The sequence below is a fragment of the Typha latifolia genome, chromosome 6 (genome assembly GCF_019914945.1).
Source record: "Typha latifolia isolate L0001 chromosome 6, TyphaL0001v2, whole genome shotgun sequence".
In the NCBI taxonomy this organism is placed as follows: Eukaryota; Viridiplantae; Streptophyta; class Magnoliopsida; order Poales; family Typhaceae; genus Typha; species Typha latifolia.
The window spans coordinates 4,854,295-4,878,481 of NC_133091.1; the positions used below are offsets into that span (position 1 = coordinate 4,854,295).

Consider the following 24,187-nt stretch of genomic DNA (forward strand, 5'->3'; position numbering starts at 1 on the left):
GGATTGATTCACCTTGCCGTTGAGTCCTAAAGGCGTCCAACTTGTAACGATCGCCATTGTCGGAGTTGGAGGAAGCGCCGGAGTTAGCAAGCCTCTCCGATCAAAAGCTTCCGGCCTGAAGGAAGAGTCGGCGGCATTGATAGAGATCCAGAGAAGGGGCGGAATCGACGGAAAGGGGCCGGAGTCGACGGATTCACCGGCAGCGTCGATGGAGACCTTGGAGCTGCCACTCAAGCTCGCGACAATCGATGGCAGCGAGGCGTCGAAGGAAATGAAGCTCGCAATAGTCAACGGCGGTGAGGCGTTGAAGGCCAGGAGACGCCACTCCTCCTCTGCGGAATCGACGAAAAGGGGCCGGAGTCGACGGATTTGCCGGCGGCGTCGATGGAGACCTTGGAGCTGCCACTCGAGCTCGCGGCAATCGATGGCAGCGAGGCGTCGAAGGAAATGAGTGTGATCCGTCGACCGAAGAGATCGATCTGCTACGAGTTCACAAAGAAGGTTAGGGATGGTAACCTAGTGTGGGCTCTGATACCATGTGACGAATGGAAGAACACACATGTATTCACATTGAGAATGAGTATAAATACATGGTTGAGGTATATTGTCCCTCAGGTACATGATAAGAGTATATACATTAACAGGTTCCATCTTAGTAAATACTGAACAAAATTAAGATAATTATTTTAACCTCAAGATTGGAGGTAAATTAGCTAGATAAGATAAAATTTTGACAAACATGTTAATTTTGGGTCTAGCAGGAAAATATCGTAAGAAATGATAACCTCAGTTATAATTGCTGATATTAAAGCCCAAATCAAGATACTTTAACTTGAATTAGGGGACATGCACATCTGTGCAAATCTATAACTTGAATAATTTATTTTGGGTATTGCGTTTACATTCAAGTTCAAAAAAAAATGACTCCTATTTCAAAATTTGAATCAATACCCTAACCTAATGTCATCCTTTCCTTCTTCTTAGGAAAAATTATCTTATTGGAGTTGTAGAAGCAGTCAAAAGAAAGATTTTATTTTTCATCGTAATAGACTCCATCTCTCTTGCATTTGTGGCTCCTTATTCCAGATCAATAAGTTCTAATATGTGATAGGATACATAATTAGAGTGACGATGAGCTCAAGAAGGGAGGAGGCGTAGCTTGGCGACGTAACAAAGTGGTGATAGCGGCGGAGCTTGGTAACGAGGGAGAAGCAATGATGATGGAGGGTCGAAGAGGTAATGGAGATGGGGGAGGAGTTGAAGATGGTCATGGCTATGGAGGTTTCTCACTTCTGATGGAGGCGATGGATTAAGAGCGGTTGGAAAAGGCATGGACTTAGGGGTAGGGTTAGTGTTGACTTTAGTGGATTGAGTTGGATTGGGCATTTATATTATGCGGTAAAATGGATATCCATTATCCGGACGTGAATCTGACAAAATTAGCTATACTCATATCATTATCCGAATCTCACTGTCCATACCCGTATTCGGATGCAAGTTTTTGTTTTTTCCTAAAAGATTGTTTGTATTTGTATCCATATCCAGATCGAGTAGAATTTTTTAAATCCGTATCCAATCCGATCAAGGTTGGATAGTGGGTCGGATCAGACTTAATCTGACCCATTTTCACCTTTAGGTTGAGGCCTTCTCTTTTTCTCTAATATAGGCTGACCTAGATTGTTGTTTTTGTATCTTTTGATTTTACTTTGAAACTCTTATCTCAGTATAAAGTATAGACATCTTTTTATAAGCTTGAGAAAACTTTTTTCTGTATAAAAATATTTGAAACAATAATATCAGTTTGTAGAGCTTTTAATATGTGCATATTTGAGTCAGTTTTTTTTCTCACTTGAAGCCCTTTTAGACAAATTAAATGGTTAAATTTAACTTGGCAGCTAGAAAATAAGTTGTAGATATTTGAGTTGTCTCTCCAACCTAGTAACATTGATATTCTATAACAATTAAAAATTGGCCCTAAATACCAAGATAGGGTGAGAATATTTTAGCCTTAGTTGAAAATAAAATATTTATCAATTGTTAATTATTAGGGAAATTGATTAAAAATACCCTGTATTTTGGTTTTATTATCATTTATACCCTACCTTATCAGTATTTATGAATTGAATCGTAGATTATGGATTTAATCTTAAATAATACCCAAAGTTAAATTTAACCTGATAGCAGCCAATGAAATCAATAATATTCATTAATTTTAAAAAATTAAGTACCTAAATTATCCTTCATTTATACTAAAACCCTCACTTCCTTCCACATTTTCATTTTTGCCTTAGAAGAAAGCATGAGTATACCACTTTAGCTTTTAATGAATAAATCACCCTATCGACCTTAAGTATCAGCTCTACCAAGTTGAAGTTAAAATATAGATGCTTGTGAAAAAGTTAGGTTTGGTTGAGAAAAGGCACAATAGTTCATGATTGTAATGTCATTTGGCAAGAGCTTTATCAATTGATAAGTAAGAATGGTTATTATAATGACAATTCAAGTGATGTATGGAAGTGTATGTTTGAAATATATATATTTTTTAATTATAGTGTACATTTAATTGTAGTGCTATTAGGCAATTATGTGCTATAATCTATCTGATAACATCCCAGAATCTATTGACTCCATGAAAGAGGCTTGCCTCAAATAGGTAGGTAATGAGAGGACCAAAATAGCTGCTACCAAACCCTGGGTTTTGGCCATGCCTTGGATTAGATAGACGTGGGTGATCCATCCTACGTTGTTTAGAAACCTACTTGTTGTGGATCTTGTTGATGTATCCTATTGGAAGATGGACAGGACTCTTTGCGAGGATGGATCCATGTTGGCTTTTGACATTAGTACTCTCTCTTTGGATGACATGACCACTATCAGATTTAGTGATCTCATCTAAAAGGGCGACCTCAAGGCTGCCTCGTCTATACCTTTCTCCTCCCTACTAAGTTAGAGGACTGGGTTGCACTAGCTAAAAAGATCTGTGGAGAAATCAAATAACTTTAAGGGTGTGTACTTTTTGCTGGATACTGGTTTGGAATCATATTTCAACCATGTTTCCTTCATGGCCTTCGGATCGAACCATATGATAATTACAGTTTGTGTGAGCTTCATAGGGAGACAACATTCCACTTGCTGGTTTCTTCTTGAGGTTTGGCATCAAGTGGACTTGGTCATGCCCACTTCCATGTCTTTTGCCGATTAGATTGGCCTAGATTGGCCTAGATTGGCCTAGACTATCTTCTAACAAGCTGGGATAAAGATAGGAGCCAGAACCTACGTACATCAAGTCGTGATCGCGTCCAAGCTAGGGGTGCTGTCTGTGAAAGCAACATAATGATATAGTGTTTGGTGGGGTGGCAACTCCCATCATTGTGGATTACATGGTGGTGCATATGGCAGAGGAGTATTCTGTGAAGGTGATACCTCTGATGCTTAGGATAACAATCTAAGTGAAGTGGAGAGCACCTAACTTTAGTTGGTTTAAAATTAAGATTTTAATTACACTAACAACCATTGCAGTATAGGGCAATATTAAAGCCAACCCATGACATTTAAAATGCTATAACCAGACCCCTTAAATTAATTGAGCATTATAGTGTTGCCCTTCCGTTATTCTGCCATCCTATTTTTTTGACTAAAATAGTCACGTGTAGTTCAAGTATAAAATTTATGACAAATATACTCTTAGAATATAAAAATATATTATATTATGACAAAAATACCTTTCTCCTACCTTTTTCTTCTTCTTTCATTCATTTGTTTCTTTCTTCTTCCTCCTCCACCCATTTGAAACCTCTCATCCACATCCAGGCAGCACCTCTATCCTCCCTGCCAGTCTCAACCCAACCACCCATATCACCTCCAAGGACGTTGTCATTGAGCTCACTGTTCCTCTCCGCTCGCTTCTACCTCCCGTAAAAATCAGAGAATACTAGCCAAAAACTCCCCCTCCTCATCTACTTCCATGGTGGTAGCTTCATCATCGAGTCCTCTCCCACCTACCACAGCTACCTTAACTCCCTTGTCTCCAAAGCCAACATCATCGTTGTCTCCATCAAATATTGCCTCGCTCCTGAGCACCCACATCAAGTAGCCTACGATGATGGCTTAGCTGCGATCACTTGGGCCCTTAGTAGGGTCAGATCCATGGTTGGCTGAGCAGCCAATTTGGAATCAGGTTTACTTGCGGGGGGACAACGTTGCTATTCACATATCTTCTTTCTGAAATTTAGAAAAAGAGGCTAATTTTGCTATAATTTATCAATTTATTTTTGATAAATGATGTCTTATGGGTGATGGTGTGTGTGGCCGAGAAGGATGGGTTGAGATTATGGGAGGGCGTATTATGAGTAGTTCAGGAAGAGTGGCTGGAAAGAACAAGCTAAATTCTTAGAGTCGAAGCCTCAGCTTCATAATCCTGCATGTGAGCAAGTTAGGGAGATGATGGAGAGGAGAGAAAGGTAAAATTGGTGCAGAAATGTAAAGTTGCAACTCTTCACCAATTCCTTACCACCAGATCGATCCAGACGCGGTGGCGAAGGCATTCATTGAGCGCTACTACCGCACCTTTGACACCAATTGTGTTGATCTATTTACAGTGAAGGTTAAAACGAGTATTCTACATTTTCTCTAAAAACAACTAATAGAAATATAAAATAATACCAGGTGGATAGGGATAAAATAGTATGATACACTTAGTTAGGATCTTTTCTTATTACATTAGGTGTTTATTTTTATTAAAATAAAAATTTTGTAGGTCGCGTTTGAACGCAGGTGGAGTCGCGTTTAAATGCCCTTGTGAACGCCTTGTGAACGCCCGCGTTCGAACGCCTTGTAAATGCCTTGTAAACGCCTGCGTTTGAACGCTTGTGTCGCGTTTGAAAATCTAGAGAAGGGGTTCTTTTGAGTGCGTTTGAACGCGATGTACACACAACTTTCTAAGGATGTCCACACAACTTTCTAGACGAGAGGCTAGTGAGGAGATTGAGTTTGGATGCCGAACCGACTACGGGGTTTGACGTTGCTATTAGAGACTGCATGAAGCTTAGGACGGAGAGCCTGTGTCACCGAGTCGGTATACGAGTGCAAGGACACGACATTATTATGAACTTGTATCCGTTGGCGCTGTGAGGAATGGACATTGTCCTTGGTGCTTAGTGGTTACAAAGTTTGAGACCCGTCACATTTAATTTTCAGAGCATGTAGATGAAATATAAACAAGGAAATAAAGATGTGCGACTTGATAGTGTTCGGTTTTTGTCGATTCCTACGATGCAGCCTTTGGTGGGGCTACCTTGTGCGTATGATTTGGCCTATCTTCTTCAGTTAGGACCAGTAGGAGATGAGCCTCAAACGAGTTCAAGTATTACCATTGAATTGTCTAATTTATTAGATAATTTTTCTGGACTGTTTGAGGAGCCGCAAGAGTTGCTACTAAGGAGAGCAGTAGACCATCGCATAGAGATTGTACCCAGGGCTGCATCGGCGAACGTGAGGCCATATCGGTATCCACATGTGCAAAAAGAAGTTATCTCAAAGATGGTAGCCGAGATGTTGGAGTAACGTCTCATACAACCAAGTCATAGCTCATACTCATCCCCTGTGCTTTTGGTGTGAAAAAAAGGATGAAACATGGCGTTTTTGTGTCGACTATCGAGCACTAAACGCTATTACCGTCAAGGACCGGTATCCTATTCCAGTTATCAAGGAGTTGCTGGATGAGCTTGCAAGGGCGACTATATTTAGTAAGCTTGACTTGAGGGCTGGATATCATCAAATTAGAGTTCACCCGGTGGATGTGTACAAAATTACGTTTCAGACTCTAGACGGGCATTACGAGTTTCGAGTGATGCCTTTTGGTCTCACCAATGCTCTAGCTACCTTCCAAGGCCTCATGAATGATATATTTCGGCCTCTCTTGCGAAGGTATGTCTTTCTTGATATTTTTTGACGATATTTTGGTGTATAATAGGACTAAATTGGAACATTAGCAGTATTTGGAGGACGTGCTGAATTTGTTGGTACAAAACCAATTGAAGATCAAGAAGTCCAAGTGCCTATGGGGAGTACTAAAGGTGGAGTATTTAGGCCATATCATTTTAGCGAATGGTGTAGCGGCGGATCCTCAAAAGGTTACATGTATGACCACTTGGCCTATTCCTACTACTACCATCAAATTGAGAGGATTTTTGGGGCTAACTAGTTATTATCATCGATTCATCGTCAGATATGGCAAGATCGCTACTCCTCTTACTTTTTTGTTGAAGAAGGATTCTTTTAGATGGACGGATAAAGCCACTTCAGCTTTTGAAAAATTAAAAACAGCAATGACGACGGCACCCATTCTAGCAATACCGGACTTCACCAAATAATTCATTATTGAATGTGATGCATCAGGTGCTGGCATAGGAGTTGTACTAATGCAAGAAGGACATCTCATTGCCTATCTTAGCAAGTCGCAAAAATCTCAGCAATTATCGACTTATGAGAGAGAGAGATGTTGGCAATTCTGCATGCAGTGACAAAGTGGAGGCCTTATTTGATTGGTAGATGATTATTATCCGAACCGATCAAAGGAGCCTTCCATACTTTATGAGACAGACACACTCTGGCACATCAGCGATGGGTCACAAAATTGCTAGGGTATGATTATAAAATTCAATATAAGAAGGGAACAGAAAATAGAGCGGCGGATGCACTATCGCGCCAACCCGATACCGCCGAGCTTGCAGCCTATTCATCTCCTACCTTTCCCTTCCTTGACGAGCTGAGGTATGCATGTATATCTGACCTAGACATTTTGAGAATTTTGCAAGAGGTGATGGATGATCCGGAGCGTCATCCCGAGTTGGAGAATCGAGGCAGTTTGCTGCTGGACCGCGAGTGCATTCGGGTGCCCGCCAATGATAGATTGCAGTAGAAATTGTTTGAGCATTTCCATCACACTCCAGAGGTTGGTCATGAGGGTGTCTTGAGAACTTATATGAGGATATCTCAGAGTTGCACGTGGTCAGGATTGAGACAGGATGTGAGGAGTTTTGTCCATGCTTGCGAAGTCTGTCAAAGGGCTAAAGTAACTACATTGAAACCGGCCGGATTACTACAGCCTTTACCTATATCGGACCGTGTTTGGGAGGACATTTCTATGGATTTCATAGAGGGTTTTCTGCTAGTGCGTAATTATTCTGTTATCTTTGTGGTGGTTGACAGATTGAGCAATATGCGCACTTTTCAGCATTGTCACATCCTTTTTCAGTCAAGACGGTGGCTGAAATTTTTGTTAAAGATATTGCTCGAATACATGGCATGCCACGCACGATTGTCTTGGATCGTGATCGTGAATTTATGAGCGACTTTTGGATTGAGTTTTTCATATTGCAGGGGACTCGATTAAACTTCAGTTCGGCCTACTATCCACCAACAGACGGCCAAATCGAGGTGGTTAATCGAGGCATTGAGCAGTATTTGAGATGCTTTGTTGGAGAGATATCGAGATGATGGTTGGAGTTCCTACCGTGGGCGGAATGGTCTTATAACACCGCCTACCATAGTAGCATTGACATGACTTCATTTGAGGTGGTGTATGGACGCACGGTTCCGACATTACGCACTTATGATCCAGTGACATTTGCAGATTGGACAGAGGTGAACTTAGCATTGATGGATAGAGACGCCACATTGAGGAGGTTGCGTGCTCATCTTAAGCTTGCTCAAAATCGTATGAAGTAAGTTTATGATCGTAGCCATAAGGAGGACTTTGAAATCAGCAGTTGGGTGTTTGTGAGGGTGCAACCATATCGACAGGTGACCTTACGTCCGATGCGAAACCAAAAGTTAGCACATCGCTACTTTGGTATGTTTTCGGTGTTGGAGCGTATTGGTCCGTTTACATATCATTTGGAGCTGTCGGAGGGGTCGTGAGTGCACCATGTCTTTCATGTTTTATTATTGAGAGAGCACATTGGAGATTATGAGATTGTTGGATTGGTTCTACCGGAGCTATTGGAGGAGATAGAGATCGTAGAGCCAGTTCGAATAATTGCTAGACACCGATGATGACATGATACCAGATTGATGAAGATTCTAGTTGAGTGGCTTGGCAAGCCATCTGATGAGGCAACATGGGAGTTGAAGACTGATATCTTGGAGTGTTCCCCTGACTTTTCACCTTGAGGGCAAGGTGGGGGAAGCATGGTGGGGTTGCGTTCATTTTCATTAAAATAAAATTTCTATAGGTCGCGTTCAAATGTAGGTGGAGTTGCGTTTGAACACCCTTGTGAACGCCTGCATTCGAATGCCTGTGTTGCGTTCATAAATCCAGAGAAGGGGTTTTTTTTAGCGCGTTCAAATGCGATCGGGCGCGTTTGAACGCGATCGACGGGAATCCTCTAGAATTAGGGTTTTATATTATTTTAGAATTTATTGGCTAGCCTTTATAAATATGTGGATGCCAACCAACTTTATTATGCTATTGGATTATTGATTTCTTGCCTCCTATATTCTCTTTAGACGTCTCCCTCCTCCCTCTTCACCATCTTCCACATTTACCATTGGTAAGGTTTCTCCTCGCTTCTAATCTCCCTCGACTGTCGACTCACCCCTCTTCTTTCGGATCTCGACTACTTTGTTCCCTTCATCTACTTCTTTTAATCACTTCCACAATCCACCCTCATCTCTATACCCATCCATAACCCTAACATCCACTTCACCCATCACCACTACCATCACCCACGTTATTCCGTGTTTTTGTCCCTTTTATAGTTCGAACCTGCGAAGGGAGTAAATACAAAAGTTGTATATTAGGAAGTTATAGATCCAACCCAATTAGTTTCGTAATTTTATGACTATCAGAGAATATCTCACAAATATATTCCCACGATTGCGCGGACTAGTTTTAGCAAAAAATTCAGATCTTAAGGAATTATTCCGTAACCGATCTTTTGGTTCCAGATCCTATCAATTTGGTATCTGAGCCTATCATTTGGTATCAGAGCCTTAACAATTTGGTATTAGAGCCTATCAGAGTAATTGGCCATTTTTCTTAACACCATCCGCTCCGTTACACCCCATGTTAATTTAGTAGGTCGGATTGTAACATTTTAAATGTCAAGGGGTGACTATGATATTACTCTATAGTTTAGGGGGTGTAATTATAACTAAACCTAACAATACATACATACTTGTCTAAGGGTTACTAGGGTCGTGATTAGGTCTGATTAGCTATCGCGTGGGAACCCACCCCTAGTGTTTCAACTATTATGGCTGAAGCGTAAATTATATATATCAACTATAAAATCTCATTGTGGAGCTGGATTTCCTCAATCTTATCTAGATTATATGTAAGATGATTATATGCCCTTGGCATATTAGGTCGCTCGTGGCAGATTGCATTACTTTTATTGAAGCATTTGAGGAGGTAAATTAATCCCACGTTTTTATGGAAGGACATCATGTGGTGGACTAGGCAACACGCTGAGGAAGGGTTGTCTCCTAGGGTAGTATTTTCTAGCCTAGAAAGGTGCTACCCTGGTATCATTGTAATCGTTTTGACACTTCTGATGCCACCATAAACAAAAGTGTTTCTAATTAAGTTGTACACGACTCTTCTTCTTAAAGAAAAAGATAATCAAGCTAGCACTATCACTCAGAGTTGGGCCTTACTAATTCATAGCAAAGATTACGGTTTGCTTGTCCCCATAGACATTAATTTTAATATTTACCATCGGAATATTAAATTCGCATGATTTGAGATCATTATAATCCACTTCTTGGGAGGTTTGCCTAGTTGTCGAACCATGGAAAGGACTAGCTAACCTCTTGACCCTCTTCTTTCTAGCCTGTAGCAAGTTACGCAAGCTCAAGATCAATAAATAAAATAAAATTATCGACAAATTGGAAGATGCATGCCATCCTAGGGTTGAACCTTGAAGAGATTTCCACCTTGCCGATGATAATTTTCATACTTTTAGCAAATCTGCTGCTCCTTGTAAGTAGTTGATCAAGGTAGGTGGGAGCCTCCCTCTGCTAATGGGCTAGGTAAAATTTAACTCTGATGATTCCTTTTGGCCTTCAGGACTATCTGGGGATGTCGTAGATTTACTGTATGTTGATGCGAAACCGACCGCAAGGGAGTCGGCCATTCAAGCAACTAGCATTAGACACTTCATTTAGCAATTTCTTTATTCTCTGAATCCTAGTAAATAAATATTGTGCATGCGTACAGGAGGAATAGAGGTGCAGATGGACATCTAATTTTGGTAGGAAATTTTTTCGCTGAGGGGGGCGATCCCATCCCTATGGATATGTTACTTTTCAACTCTTTCTAATTAAAAAGAAAGAAACAAGCATTGATAAGCTTTTCTTGCAATACGATAACTGAAACTTAATTTAACATAGAAAACAACACCTTTTTTCTGTGATAAATCAGACCGCAGCCCTTGTTTCATTGAAACTTAATTAGTGGTGATCATCCAAAACAGCACCTTTATTAACACTTACACATCCAAGCTTTAGTTAAATCCCACGTCCAATTAAGCAATTGTACAAACTACTTAACAAATAGATAAATTTTATTCCAAAGATCCGGCCGGCTAGTTCAGGAGAAGGTCTTCAGTTCATTTTGGAATGCTTGCATGTGCTCCTTCTCGACGCACTGCGTCATAATCCGTGTACCCTTCTTCGGCGTGGGCGGTGCTCCGATAATGGCTACTGCCATGACCTCGTTGTACGCGAAAGGTAAAACATGGACCGACGGACCCCAACCATAGTCAACCTCAAGGAAGCCTAATCTAGTCCAATCTGAGACAAACAATGAGTTGTATGTAAAAGATAGCTCATATGGATCTTTCTTAAAATCTCCAACAGCCCACTTAGCAAATTCTCCGGGCAGCTTAGCTTTAGCGTCTCGGATTATCTTCACGACGTCGATGAGATCCCCCGCAACAACTCTCTTGCTCGCAGCGGTGATAGTCACCGGGTAGAAACAATTGCCATAGTAGCCACCTTCCGAAGGCATCACTTGGTGCAACAACTGACGAGTGTTAGCAAAGAAGCAAACATGGACCTCCTCATTTGGAGACAATTTGATAGCTCGAGTGCGAGCCTGCCATGCCTTGGCAATAGAGACGTCGAAGGTCGAGCACCGTTGGCCCACGGTCTCAAAATACTGGGCTTTGATGTCATTAATGCGGTCCGGCGAGATGTCTATAGTAAAGTGCTGAAGCTTGAAGGCGTGGAAGGTCGGCGGTGGTCCCGGCGGCAGCTTCGGTGGGTTAGGAATGAGCTCTCGAGACCAGACCGGGTCAACGGTGGGCTTCTCCAAGCCTCGAGCCGAGTCACCGATGGCGTTGATGAATTGGGCCGCACCAAGGCCATCGGCGATGGTGTGGACCGAAACGAGGCCTACGACGAATCCGCCGCATGTGAATTCTGTGATCTGATGATAGATCAAAATAAATATTAAACTAAAACTAAAATCCAACTCAGTCCAAAAGCGTATATTAATCTTTCGTCTTCTATTGTATGACTTTATCATTGACTCGGAACCAGTGTAATTAAATACTACTAGTTTCTTATCGCCAAGTGAGAGTAAGACTGATGTTTACTTTGACAGTTGTTCTGCCTAATGATCCATTCGACCTACTCCCATTTACTCCAATAGGATGTATTAATGTTTATAAGCCATCTAGCCCTGTCTCAAACAAACGATATAGACTACATATAAACTTAATATTAGAGGTTTGTTTTACTATTATTATTAGTAATAAAATTACTTTTAGATAAAAATGACAACAAGTTCAGCATTTATATTTATAAATTAATAAAATAAAATGCTAATCATATCAACAGTGTATATATATACATATATATCTTTTATTTTAGTTTAGTTTTTTTTTGTTGCCGCACATAAAATATAAATTAAATTATCTTATATGTAAGAAGAAAATGGTGACTTATTTCCTCTTCTTAGATAAATATTGATAAGTTCAATATTTTATTGACAACTCAGATCTCTTTTCATATGAGTTTGGGATGATCTATTCTAACAGATGGCTAATTTGGTCAAAAAAAACTCCCCTATACTATGACATACCTAAAGTTTACAAGGCCGATGGAAATAATGCTACTTCTTGTGGACAATGTTTGTTGACAAATCTCCCAATTACCACCAAAGTTTTACTTGTAAAAATCGTACGTCGATAGTGTCATCGTATATATGTTAACTTTATTTGCTTTATTATTTGGCTAATATGATAGGGAAAGATAACAAGAGGAGACAAAAAGGATAACAAGAGGACATATATATTTGCCTTGATTTTCCATATACGAGTTCATATATAGTACTATCTACCTTGATCTTCTCTATCATCTTTTGGGTAATTTACAAATTGCTCAAAGTGATTATACTTAAAATTAAGCTACCCCCTAAATTTTATTTATATATAATTTTGTCTCTATGTGGTCTAGACTAATGTAAAACTGTAATATTTTTCAGCAAAATAACATAGTACACAAAAATTTCGAAAAGTTTTTTGAGAGATTTTTCCTACTAGAATAGACATCAAAATACCAAAATCATGCTTCTTATATCCTTAAATCTCCATATCCCCTTCTTTAAACTTAAAATAAAATGAATTTTCTTCCTCTCTATTCTCTTCTGCCTAAAATCACAAATCTTAAATTTCAATTATCATCTCTCTATTACTATGCATCTTCCTTTGAATGCATGATCATACATTGAAATATATTAATCATCTTAAAAATATGGGTAGAAGATTTATAGTTGCTCAAACAACAAGATTATCAATATCACAGGTGTAATATTGTCATTTGATAGCTCCATTAACAGCCTATTAATTTTTAATATTAATTTTATACTTATTAGGGATAATTTGTGATTTACGTCTTTGCTTCTCTTACGTGTTTACCCACAGCAAAAAGTAATGAAGCAACAGTTGACCACCTAACCATTTTATATTTCTAATTAATTAACAAAGTAACTTCCTTCCAAATCTCGTCCAAATCTACTTCTATGTCACCCATAAAGACAGCAAATAGATACATATATGATCAAACTATCATATCATGCATGGAGTGGAAAATACGAGATCCTGTTATCCGTTAATTTCCTTTCATTTCGAAGAGCGTGTATATATATATATTAACATCTTCTAGTAATATATACCTGCATCATCACAGGTAGATTGATGGGCTCAATCTCCGGAGATGCCTCAGGGAGGAGCTCATCCAGAGAGATAAGAAGAGGATGATCAAGGTACTTCACGTCCTCCAGGCTGCAATCCGCCGCCGCCTCGACGAACCACGCACCCTCACCGGTGCATGCGACGCCGACGTCGCCGTTCCCGGAGTCAACGAACCGCCCGGCGAAAGGATAGTACTTGACAAGTGCTCTGGATAAAGCCTCCTTGATAGTTTCCGCGGGCTTATCACCACGCTTGAACACGTGGAGCGATCGGACGAGATGCCGCAGGCCGGCGACGCGGTCGATGATGGATAGGTAGAGAGTCTCCGCCGGCGTCGGCTCGCTAGGGCTGACAAGGTAGCCGGGTTTTCTTGTCACTGTGAAGGCCATAGCTTATACTGCACTTTAAAGGTTGAGGCTATGTATGCTATGTATGTGCGAGCTCCAAGACCTATTTATAGGAAACCACCAAAGAATTAATGTTATTGTGTGCTTGAAGCTTAGGTTCTTTTTCACTCTTGTTGAAAATCTTTTAATTCTTTTATCTGGTAGTAGGTGGAGAGCTGGATGACTCACACTTGGAATAATTGTCAGTCATTTATAAGATAGCTTAGGCTACCACAGTGCAAATATTAAGATGCCCCCGGTTGGAAACTTAGATGGGTAAAATCTCGGAAACTAATTCTTGCAGTGCAAAATACCCTATCAGAACTCTATAACGTGAAGATGGCAGAGTTTGTAAGCAATCCCCTGCAGCAAAGAGGAATCCTTTATTTAATCTTAAGGACTAAATATATTTTATCCCTTACAGTTTGAACCAAAACTACTTTAGTCGTGAATTTTTATTTTATATCACTACATCTCACTGCACTTTTAACTAAGTTGTGAACACAAATACCCTTAACATAGGTGACATAATTGTTATAAATTTCATATATTTAACATGATTTTTTATTAACTTTGAACTAAGTTTAAGTGGGGACTTCATATTATTGATGAACTAATTGTGAAATTAATTTAGCTTAAAGAGTACTCTATTGTCATATATTCACTAATTCAAATCTATGAAGATAAGTGAATAAAAATTGGTTCTAAAGTGGATATCATGAAATGAAAATTAAAGAGAAGTGAGTTTAATACCATATTAAATATTTGAGAAATGTTAGTATGGTATATAAGTATCAAACTTTTTATATGGTTTGGGCCCCAAAATAAGTATCTATTTTGTGAGTAAATGATATTATTCAACTTAACTAACACGCGCGTGCCGCCCGACTCAGTTTGGTTCACGCACGATTCAAGTCCAAAATATATTTTGCATGTTCGAGTCAGTTGGTTAGTTGAACCCGAAGTGGTGCGACCCTTTGATTAGAACTATTAATCAGTTAGTTAGTTAAATCTGAAATTGTGCATCCTTTCACAATAAAACTATTAATCATTCATACCCGAAATGGTGCATCCATTCATAACCAGTCGCATCCTTTGTCAAGTCTATTTAATCCTATAAATAGACTATTAATCCGCATTATTTTTTCACTAAATTTTGTTCATTCATTTTAAGTTTAGTTCAAATCTTTAGTCTGCATTTGAAAAAGAGTACAGCATGGTTCAGGTTTGATAAGGCATTCGAATAAATGTTTCTTTTTTAGTGCAAGATGGTTGTTGTATCATGGGAGACTGACGTCCACTAATTTAGAATCAATTAGTGAAAGACGAATTTGTCTTTAAGGAGATAGTGTCTAACATTAGATTTATTTACTTATTTTAGATCAGATTTCTTATGATTTTGGAATCAGATTGTTACCGCCAAACAAAAATATCTCAAATAACTTTGTTTTAATTAAATAATTATGTATTTCAGAGAAAGCTTAGAGGGGACAAACCTAATTAAGGTTTTATTGAATGGAAATTTGCATTTTACGTGCTGCCTTTTAATCTATTTACACTATCTTTATTTAATATTTACAAATCAAACTCTATGTTTTATCAATTATATACATTAAATATTATGTTATTAAATCTATTAGCTAAATTTAATTAAACCCTTATTAACTATACCGAAAAGATACAAAAATAATTTCACCCGAGATAGACCTAACTTTACCCAATACAGACCCAACTTTACTTTGCTCTCTTTCTCTTGCTTTGAAGTGTTTTACCCAACGAAAAAAAGAAGTAATCTCATACCCTAAAAGTAAAACAAGAAGGAAGTAGAGGAAGAAGAAAAGGAAGAGAAAGAGGACGTATGATTATTTTAGTTTAATTTATTCTCCTTCTCAGAAAGAAGTAACCCCAAGCCCCTAAAGAAATTAAGGAAGGAAGAAGTGCAAACAGATAACTGAATTATACTTTACAACAACTAAATTTATTAAAGAAACCAATACATTTATTAGTACTTCAAAACACCCTAACTTTAGCTTGGTCCAGCTCAGCTTGAATGAGACTTGATGATAGGCTCATTTTAGACTCGAGCTCGACTATAGCTCAGTTTGACCCGGCTCGGGCAAGACTCGAGTTGAGCTAAGCCTAGCTTGAGCCAAACGCTTAGGCTCGGGTCGCACATTGCGTAGACAAATAATAATGAATTGTATGTGTAAAAGATAGCTCATATGGATCCTCCTTAAAATCTAGAGTTGGTTGGTGATTCCTCTTCTTTATAGTTTACATTTATTTTAGAGTCCTTATCTATGATTTGATTGGGTATTAAAAGTTCTCTATATTTAGCATCTTGATTGTGAATTTCTCATTTGATATTGATATTAGCTTTACTAATATATGTTTTACCATAATCTTTTGTTATCCTATTAGATTTATTTGTGTGTGTTTAGGAAGCACTTCCGCTGCCCTCCACTCTTTCGGATTGCTAGCACAATGAATTAGTATTAAAGCACAACGCGTCACAGGGTGCAACAATTGATGAGCGTTGACAAAGAAGCAAACACGGACCTCGTCATTTGGATCCAATTTGATGGCTCGATAGAGACATCGAAGTTTGAGCAACTCTGGTCCATGGACTCGAAGAACTCGGCCTTGATGTCATTAATGTGGTCCGGCGAGATGTCCAAGATGTAGCACTGAAGCTTGAAGTTGTGGAACGTCGGCAGCGGGCCAAGGGGCAACTTTGTGGGTCGGGTTAGGGATGCACGCCGATGGTCAGCAATGGTGTACACCGAAATGAGGCCCACGACAAATCCACCACTTGTTGAGTTCTGTTACCTAACGATGGATCGCACTATATGTTTGTTAGTGCCAGAAATTAAAATCCAACTCAATCTAAAAACTTTATTAGTTATTAGCTTTTCCTCTGTCTGTATATCAATCATTTGCCGCAATAGCAAATACTCGTTTCCTTGTGTCAGAAGGAAAGTAAGGATTACTTTTGCACCCATTCGACCTACTCCATTCCATTACACTATATTTGACTTTTTGTAAATGCCACCTAAAGTACACAGGCCTAAGAAAATGATGTTGCTTGTTGAGGAGAATGTTAGTTGACAATGTCGAAAACCTGATACTACTTTTCAGCTAATTTGTTAGAAATGGATAGCAAGAGGACAAGTATATTTGTATGTTTGGAGTTTGATATATGAGTTCGGAGTGTCAATTTGTTGTTTTCTCTTTTAAAAAAATCCAGTTTCTTGACTTGTAAGCAATCTAAGCTGCAGTTCCACAGTGATGTCTTTTTTTTTCTCCTTCAGCCGTTTCCATTGGATAAAACTTGACCACGTAAAGAAAGCAACCTCGATCTCTTTTGCTTCTCTTACGTGACTTCTAACCAATCTAACTAAGCTGCAGCTCCACAGTGATTTCTTTTTTCCTCCACCATTCCATTGGATAAAACTTGATTTATATAAGCTACACTTGAGCACGTAAAGAAAGCAGCCTCTATTTCGCTTGACGTGACTTTTAACCAACCTAACTAAGCTGCAGCTCTACAGTCATTTCTTTTTTCCTCCACCTTTCCTTTGGATAAAACTTGATATATATAAACTACACTTGACCACGTAAAGAAAGTAGACTCTCTTTCGCTTCTCTGACGTGACATTTCACCCGTCTAGCTAAGCTGCAGCTCTACAGTTATTTCTTTTTTCCCATTCAGCTTTCCTGTGGTAAAAGTTGATGCAAGTTACGACATAATCACGTAAAGAAAACAATTTCTAATAGAGTTGATAAGTAATTTTTTTCGATGACTAAGGAGTTATGATTTAGATTAGAAGCGAGATGGCTTGTAGTATAGATTAGACAACTTATTATATTAATTAAAATTTAATAAAATCTAAATATTTTTGTATTTAAAGATTAAATCTTTATTCAGTCTATATTTAATCTTCGAGCTCTTAATTGATAAAAAATAAATAAAACAAGGCACAACAAGTGTTGTATTATTATTATTATTATTATTATTATTATTATTATTATTATTATTATTATTATTATTATCCTCTTTGCTTCTCTTGCGTGTTGATGTAAGCAACACTAGCTTGACCACCTAACCATTTTATATTTCTAATGAACAAATAAAGTGGCATCCCTTCCAAATCTCTTGTCGAAATTTCCTTCTAAGTTCTGCCAAAAGACAATATATATGTTAAAATATCAATTCATATTTCGTGCAGTAGAAAATGCGAGATCTTAAAAAACAAAAAAAGAAGTCAAGTGCTACCTAATTATTTCCAATGTTCCAAGTCAAGTAAGAGATTTCGTCACCCGAAGTCACGACCTAAAATAGGAATCATGACCGGCCATGCATCTCAATATGCTTGAGATGCACGAAGCCTTACCAATACTCTCTACGTATAGATGACAAGATAAATAAATAAAATGAGAATATGCTTTATTAAAATTTTATTACTAAATGCAATTAAAATAAAAACAATGTTAATATTTTTGAGTCTCTAAAATAAAATAAAATAAAATATTCTAATTTAAAGCACAAAATCTAAAAGAGCGGAAGGGTAAATAGGTGAATCCTAAGTGGAGGTGGAATCCGGGTACATCACGCTCAGTCGCCCCGCTGTCTATTACCTGAAATAAATAAACAAATACAAAAAAAACAATATAACTCGTGAGCCAACAACTATAGCTTAGTGAGTGGAATCCACTCGAACCAAATAAATTTTAAAACATATTAATGCTGAATAAATTAAACTAAAAGCAACAATATCCATCATAATATGCAATAGGCATGCTCTCTACATAGTAATAATGATAACAATAGAGAAATGTCACAACTTGTAACCTTACACGTTTTCAACATATTAACATCTTTTTGATATTTATACTGTCATATGTCTCAATGGGTCTAAACCCTGTGGATCCACATCAGCTAGAAGTCACCTCGAGATGACGCTCGGGACTTTTCTTCATAGCTGATCCGGTTAGGGTCATCAGAGGGTATCACCCTGTGATCAACACACTCTGTCTTTTCCTCTAACCGTTGAGAGAAGTTAGAGTCACCTAGGAAATTTTCTCATACTTCCTAGGACTGTTCCCTAACCCCGCTAGAGTCACCTAAGAAAGTCACCGCAGTGATCTAATTTAGGACTTTCCCCTGGACTTCTAGATAGACTTGAGTCACCACGGAAAAATCGCAAACGATTTATAACGGGACTGTTCTCTAAGTCGTATCAATACTAGTCTTATTTTTCTTTTCACAATTTGTCAATATTTGTACGAAGTATGGTGATGCACTGAATATAATAATTAAATGCACACAGGAAATAAAACAATTAAATTTTCGCACGTACAGATGAAATAAATAGATTTGCACACAGAAATTGTAACAATTTAATTTTTACATATAACGGTGAAATAAATAATTTGCATACAGAAAATTTACATGGTCCGACAAAAATACGAAATACAATAAAATAAATATGTGAGTGAACCCACTCACCTGAGTCTAGGCAAGACAACCAAAATCTCAAATCTCTAGCCCACGAACTAAAAATCACCACCTTAAATAATAAACAATAATAACATTTTTAATTAAAATAATTATTAAAAATGTTTATACAATTTAACCTAAGAATAATTAAATTGAGCTAAAATGAGCCCAAAACAATTGGGCTGGGCTGCAGTTGGCCCGCAGCCCACCCAAATAAATTCTTAAATGGATTGGGCCAAGGCCCAATCCAAATAGATAATGGAACCGGGTCGGGTTCCTTGGATTCGGATCCAACCCGACCCGAATCCAACACTAAAAGGGAGAAGATTAGACTCGGGCAACCCGAGTCTGTCTTCCCCAAACCGAAGAGAGAGAGGAAAAGAGAGAGAAGGAAGAAGAGAAGGAGGAAGGCGCCGGCGACTGCCACGGCGAAGGTTCGCCGGCCGCACCCCCGGCGTCTCAACACCCATACGGTGCCGCCGTCCTCGCGAGGTGGAGGAGAACCCGCGAACGGCAGTCGATCCCATGACTGACGGCGACCGGAGCCACGAGGGCTCCAACGGCAAGGCGCTTCCAGAGGTAGCGGCTGCGACTCGAAGCCGCCGACCGGCCAGATTTACTTATTTAATTTTAAATTAAACTAGAGGGATGAGAGAGGGCTCACCGGGGAGGAGTGTGGTGGGTCCAATTTCCTCCGGCGACGCTCCGGCTGGCCGATTCCACGGCGTCGACTCCGACGGTGAGGAAAAAGCAACAGAAGGGAGGAAGGAGAGAGAGAAGAGGGCTGGGGGGTTATCAGTATTAAGCAGAGAGAGAGAAAAAGAGATTAGGATTTAATTTATAGTTTAGATGAGGATCAAATCTAATACGATCCGGATTAGATGAAATCCCTTCTTTCCCGCTGCGCACCGGAGAGGGAGAGGGGAGGGGCTGCACGTGCAGAGCACGTGCACCCTCCTCTCTCAACCCAATTTTTTTTTTCTGGTCCTAACACCCGACATGAAATAAAGATTTATTAAGGTCGACTTGTGTAGATAATGTGTCGTCATTGTCATTTTGTTGATCACATTATGACTCTTAAAACTTATTACGTAGATTTGGCTCCTAAGTTAAAAATCAGGCAAATTTTCTTTTTTTTCAGATAGGTTGTTATATTTTTCTTCTCTCGTTATAAAAATTTTGACCCCCAAATTTAAATCATACCGGTATTATAAGAAAATCAATATGCTTAGTTCCACCACCTTTTATTCAAATTGACAATTGTCTAATCTCACTTTTTCATATTCAGAACTCATACTTCGTTAACTAATTTACTCATTAATTCCTAACATTATACAACCACAAGTAACTTTCATATAAAAATAAAATCCCTAGATCTAGGTTAGCCAGGTAATCATATTATATTCATAGACATTGATAATACCACTGATCTGCAAAAAAGAACGTACATTGATTCTACAATATAGAAAGTGTTGTCATCTATATATTGTATTATGTTCTACTCTAAAATATCTCAACTTGTCCATCACTTCTTCTGCTAACTGTAACCAAATAATAATAAAATGATATAATTACCTATGGTAAAACAATACAACTTATTTAAATACGTGATCTCCAAGATCAATAGAATGTATACTCTGATCTTGAGCATGCTTAACTATTATCCCTCAATACTATCACTAATACTAGGTAGAACAATAAATACATATTATTTCAAGAACATCTGAAATACTTAACTCATGTTCCTCTTTCTAGACAAATTATTTCACTAACCTAAACATACTCACCATCATCTGATATCATCATAAAATTTAGGCAATAGTACAAACTCTCTTATTTAAAAGTAAAATGATCATATTCTTAACCCATTATACAAATTACTAAACCAATCAATATAAGAGATCACACTTATCCATATAAGACTACAATATTACTTGTATTTATAATACATTCTTCAAAATAACATATAGCATATGATCCAACCTATTAATATTAATCATATTACAATATCAAATAAAATTTATACAACCTTCTAATTCTCTAGAAGAGAAAAAATGAAAAGGGAAGGGAAGGGGGGTGGACCTGGCTGGCGGGGAGGGTATTGACCGTTGCTGGCCACCAGTGGCCGGTCTCTTGCCGGCAGCTCGGCTCTAGCGAGCCCAAGCTCGTGAGTAAGAAAGAGAGAGGGAAAGAGAGAGGGAGAGAGAGAGAGAGAGAGAGAGAGAGAAGAAAGAAGAAAGGAAAGGAGGCTCACCTTGGCCACTGTGGCGACGGTGGCAACAGTGGCTGGCCGACGGCGGTAGCAGTGAGAGAGAGAGAGGCCAAAAGAGAGAGAGGGGAGAGAAGTAAAAGAGAGAGAGAGAGGGGTAGTGGGAGGGGGAAAAAGCGGCCATTACGGCGGTTGCGACGGCGCCGGGGCCCACCGCGACTAGTTGGCCAAGCCAATTACTTGCGACAGCAGTGCTAAGGGGATGCGTGGCACCCGCATGCATCAAGAAAATAGCATGGGCACGAGGTCGGCCACAGTGTGGCCAACCATGTCGTTCCCATAATAATTTTTAAATTAATTTATTATTATTATTTTCGTTTTTTCGTTTTTTTAGAATGGGTTGTTACAAGTTGACATGTAAGAGTCATACAATCTATAAATAGTAGAGAAACGGTAGAGAACTTATATAGAAATAAAGTTCTTACAAACTTCTCTCTCATTTTGTCCAAGAACGTCTTCATGGTATCAGAGCTCTCAAAAGCTTCCGCTTCTCTAAGGGTCTCTTCTTCTTCGTCAGACGAGATTCTTCATTACTGATTTGTGGAGCTCCCTTAAAATCTCTTTTTTTTTTCTCTCTTCTATATTCTCTGTGTGAAGATTTGTGGAGACTTTTCCATGGCATCTTTCGACTCTTCTTTGTCGTTTGTGATTTCAACATTTCAAATCTAGTTTTAGTAAAATTGTTTGCATCAAATTTCGTACTCTGGAGATCTCAGATCATTTCGATATTGAAGGGAATTGACCTATTTGGCTTCGTTGATGGAAGTTATTCTTGTCCCCAGGAACAAATTTTAGACGCTTATGGTAATTTGATCAACAATCCAAAGCATATAATATGGATTCGTCAAGATCAACTTGTCCTTTCTTGCATAAATGCCACCTTGTCTGAAAGTGTACTCTCTCAGTTTGTTGGTCTTAATTCCTTTGAAGTAGGGACTGCCATTAATAAGAGATTTGCTTCACAATCAAGATCAAATATTATTCACTTGAAGACTCAGCTATAAGTAATCAAGAAAGGTGATTCATCCGTAATTGATTATGTAAACCCGAAAAATAAAAAATAAAAAATAATAAAAAAACCCCGACGCACACAGACCCCATGCCATCTCCCCCGTCCGGCCTGTCCTCCTCTTCTCCTTTTCTTCTTCTTCTTCTTCCCCTGCCGTGCACGCCACTGACACCCTCCTCTATTTCTTCCCCTCATCGCAACCATCCTAGCCCTCTCTCCTCCACCCCGCTACCTCTCTCTTTCCCTCTCCTTTCTTTTGGGTTGCCGACGCCGGAGACGAAGCCCCGGAGCCGACGGCTGACGAAGCCAACCATGCGACCCCTCGGTAAATCTCCTTTTCTTTTGGTTGTTTTCTTTCTTTCGCCGTGCCTTACCCCTCTCGGCCACGTGGCTGCGCCGTCGGTGCCATCGACCTCGATGGTGGCTGCGCCTCTCTCTCCTTGATTTCCTCCTCTCTTTTCCCTCCCCTTCCATCCGGTGAGCCACCCACCTCGGGTGAGGGCCGCGGGCTGCTGACATCAAGGGCGGGCTGTTGGCGGCATGGGCGACCGACAACGTTGGGCCCTTCTCTCTCCCCCTCTGTCTCCTTCCCTCGGAAGGAGATGGTGTGGGAGGGTGGGGGGTTTGGTTTAACCCCACCCATCCCCTTAGTGGACTGCGCCGAACCGTAGCCCACTAAGCTCAACTTTGGTGGGTCGCAGACCGCAGCCCACCAACCGCAGCCCACAACTAGCCTTGGTGGGTCGCAGACTGCAGCCCACCAACCGCAGCCCACAACTAGCCTTGGTGGGCTATGGTTGGACCCACAGCCCACCTCATGCAACCTTGTGAGCTGCAGTTGGACTACAGCTCACTAAGGCCCCCTTGCCTATTGGGTAGGTTTGGGCCTAACCCAATACCCTAGACTAGCCCATTTGGGGCCATTTGGACCCTATAGCCCCATTTTTCTATTCCACCTAATTAATTAGCCTAACCATCCCTTAATGATAATTTATTATTATCTAAATAGTTTAAATTTTAGGATAACATAGAACTCACCCTAGGGGACCCTTTACTCATGTATATGCCTAAACCTAAATTCCCTAATAAGATAATTAATTCTATTAATTAATAGTATCGACACTATGAGAGGAGGATTTTGGAATTTCAGAGGAGCCAGCTAGCTGAAGAAAAACTAGAGTACTGTGGAGACCTCCCGGGCGAGTAGAGTTTATACAAGTGTAGAATAATGTAGTTACAGTTATTATACCTCCATGACACTGTAGGAATGTTAGTATTACTACATACATCTAGTGTACTACGATATGTGATTGACATGTGTAATTCTGGCATCAAAAGGGACTCATCTTTTTATGAAGAATATAGAATGTAATGATCATGATGACTATGACATGTCTTATACACTCACAGATACTGCACCACTTCCACTTATCATTAGTAGTCGGGTTCTGACTAGCCAGTACCCCTACTCACTCAGCTCGAGGTTAAGGGTAAAGTATATCTTATATGACTATACTATTAGCGGCCTACACGTGAGGTTGGGAACCTGTATGGTATTCAGGTAACTATATTGCATAGTCAGAACTAGATTATGATGATAGAAGAACATGATTGTGAGGCGGGGATATATCTCTAGCAGTACCCGATGACGTAGGGTTAGGACATCCATTGATGAGCCGAGGGATCTCGATTCTCCCGTTGAGGATGGTTTAGAGAAAGTGAGATATGAGCTCAAGACCAGGGTCCTTAGTCTAATGGTCACAGACAACCGATCATATGTAGTGTCGCCATGCATGTGTGGGTGGCATTACCGCTAGATGT

The 24,187-nt window shown here is 39.5% G+C and overlaps 1 protein-coding gene across 1 annotated transcript; it reads right to left on the reverse strand.

Annotated features, from left to right (window-relative positions):
- Positions 1-10,406: 10,406 nt before the first annotated feature.
- LOC140790227 (acyl transferase 5-like) lies at positions 10,407-13,628 on the reverse strand. The gene is made up of 2 exons (XM_073140209.1): positions 13,184-13,628; positions 10,407-11,434 (listed from the first exon to the last, which is right to left on the reverse strand). The coding sequence occupies exons 1-2, from the start codon at positions 13,589-13,591 to the stop codon at positions 10,595-10,597; spliced, it is 1,248 nt and encodes a 415-aa protein (XP_072996310.1). The 5' UTR covers positions 13,592-13,628; the 3' UTR covers positions 10,407-10,594.
- Between the last annotated feature and the right edge of the window lie 10,559 nt (positions 13,629-24,187).

Coding starts and splice junctions, on each gene's coding strand:
- LOC140790227 (XM_073140209.1), bottom strand. CDS start 13,591: ATGGCCTTCACAGTGACAAGAAAACCCGGCTACCTTGTCAGCCCTAGC. Junction 11,435..13,183: donor ATCTACCTGTGATGATGCAG/GTATATATTACT, acceptor ATCTATCATCAG/ATCACAGAATTCACATGCGG.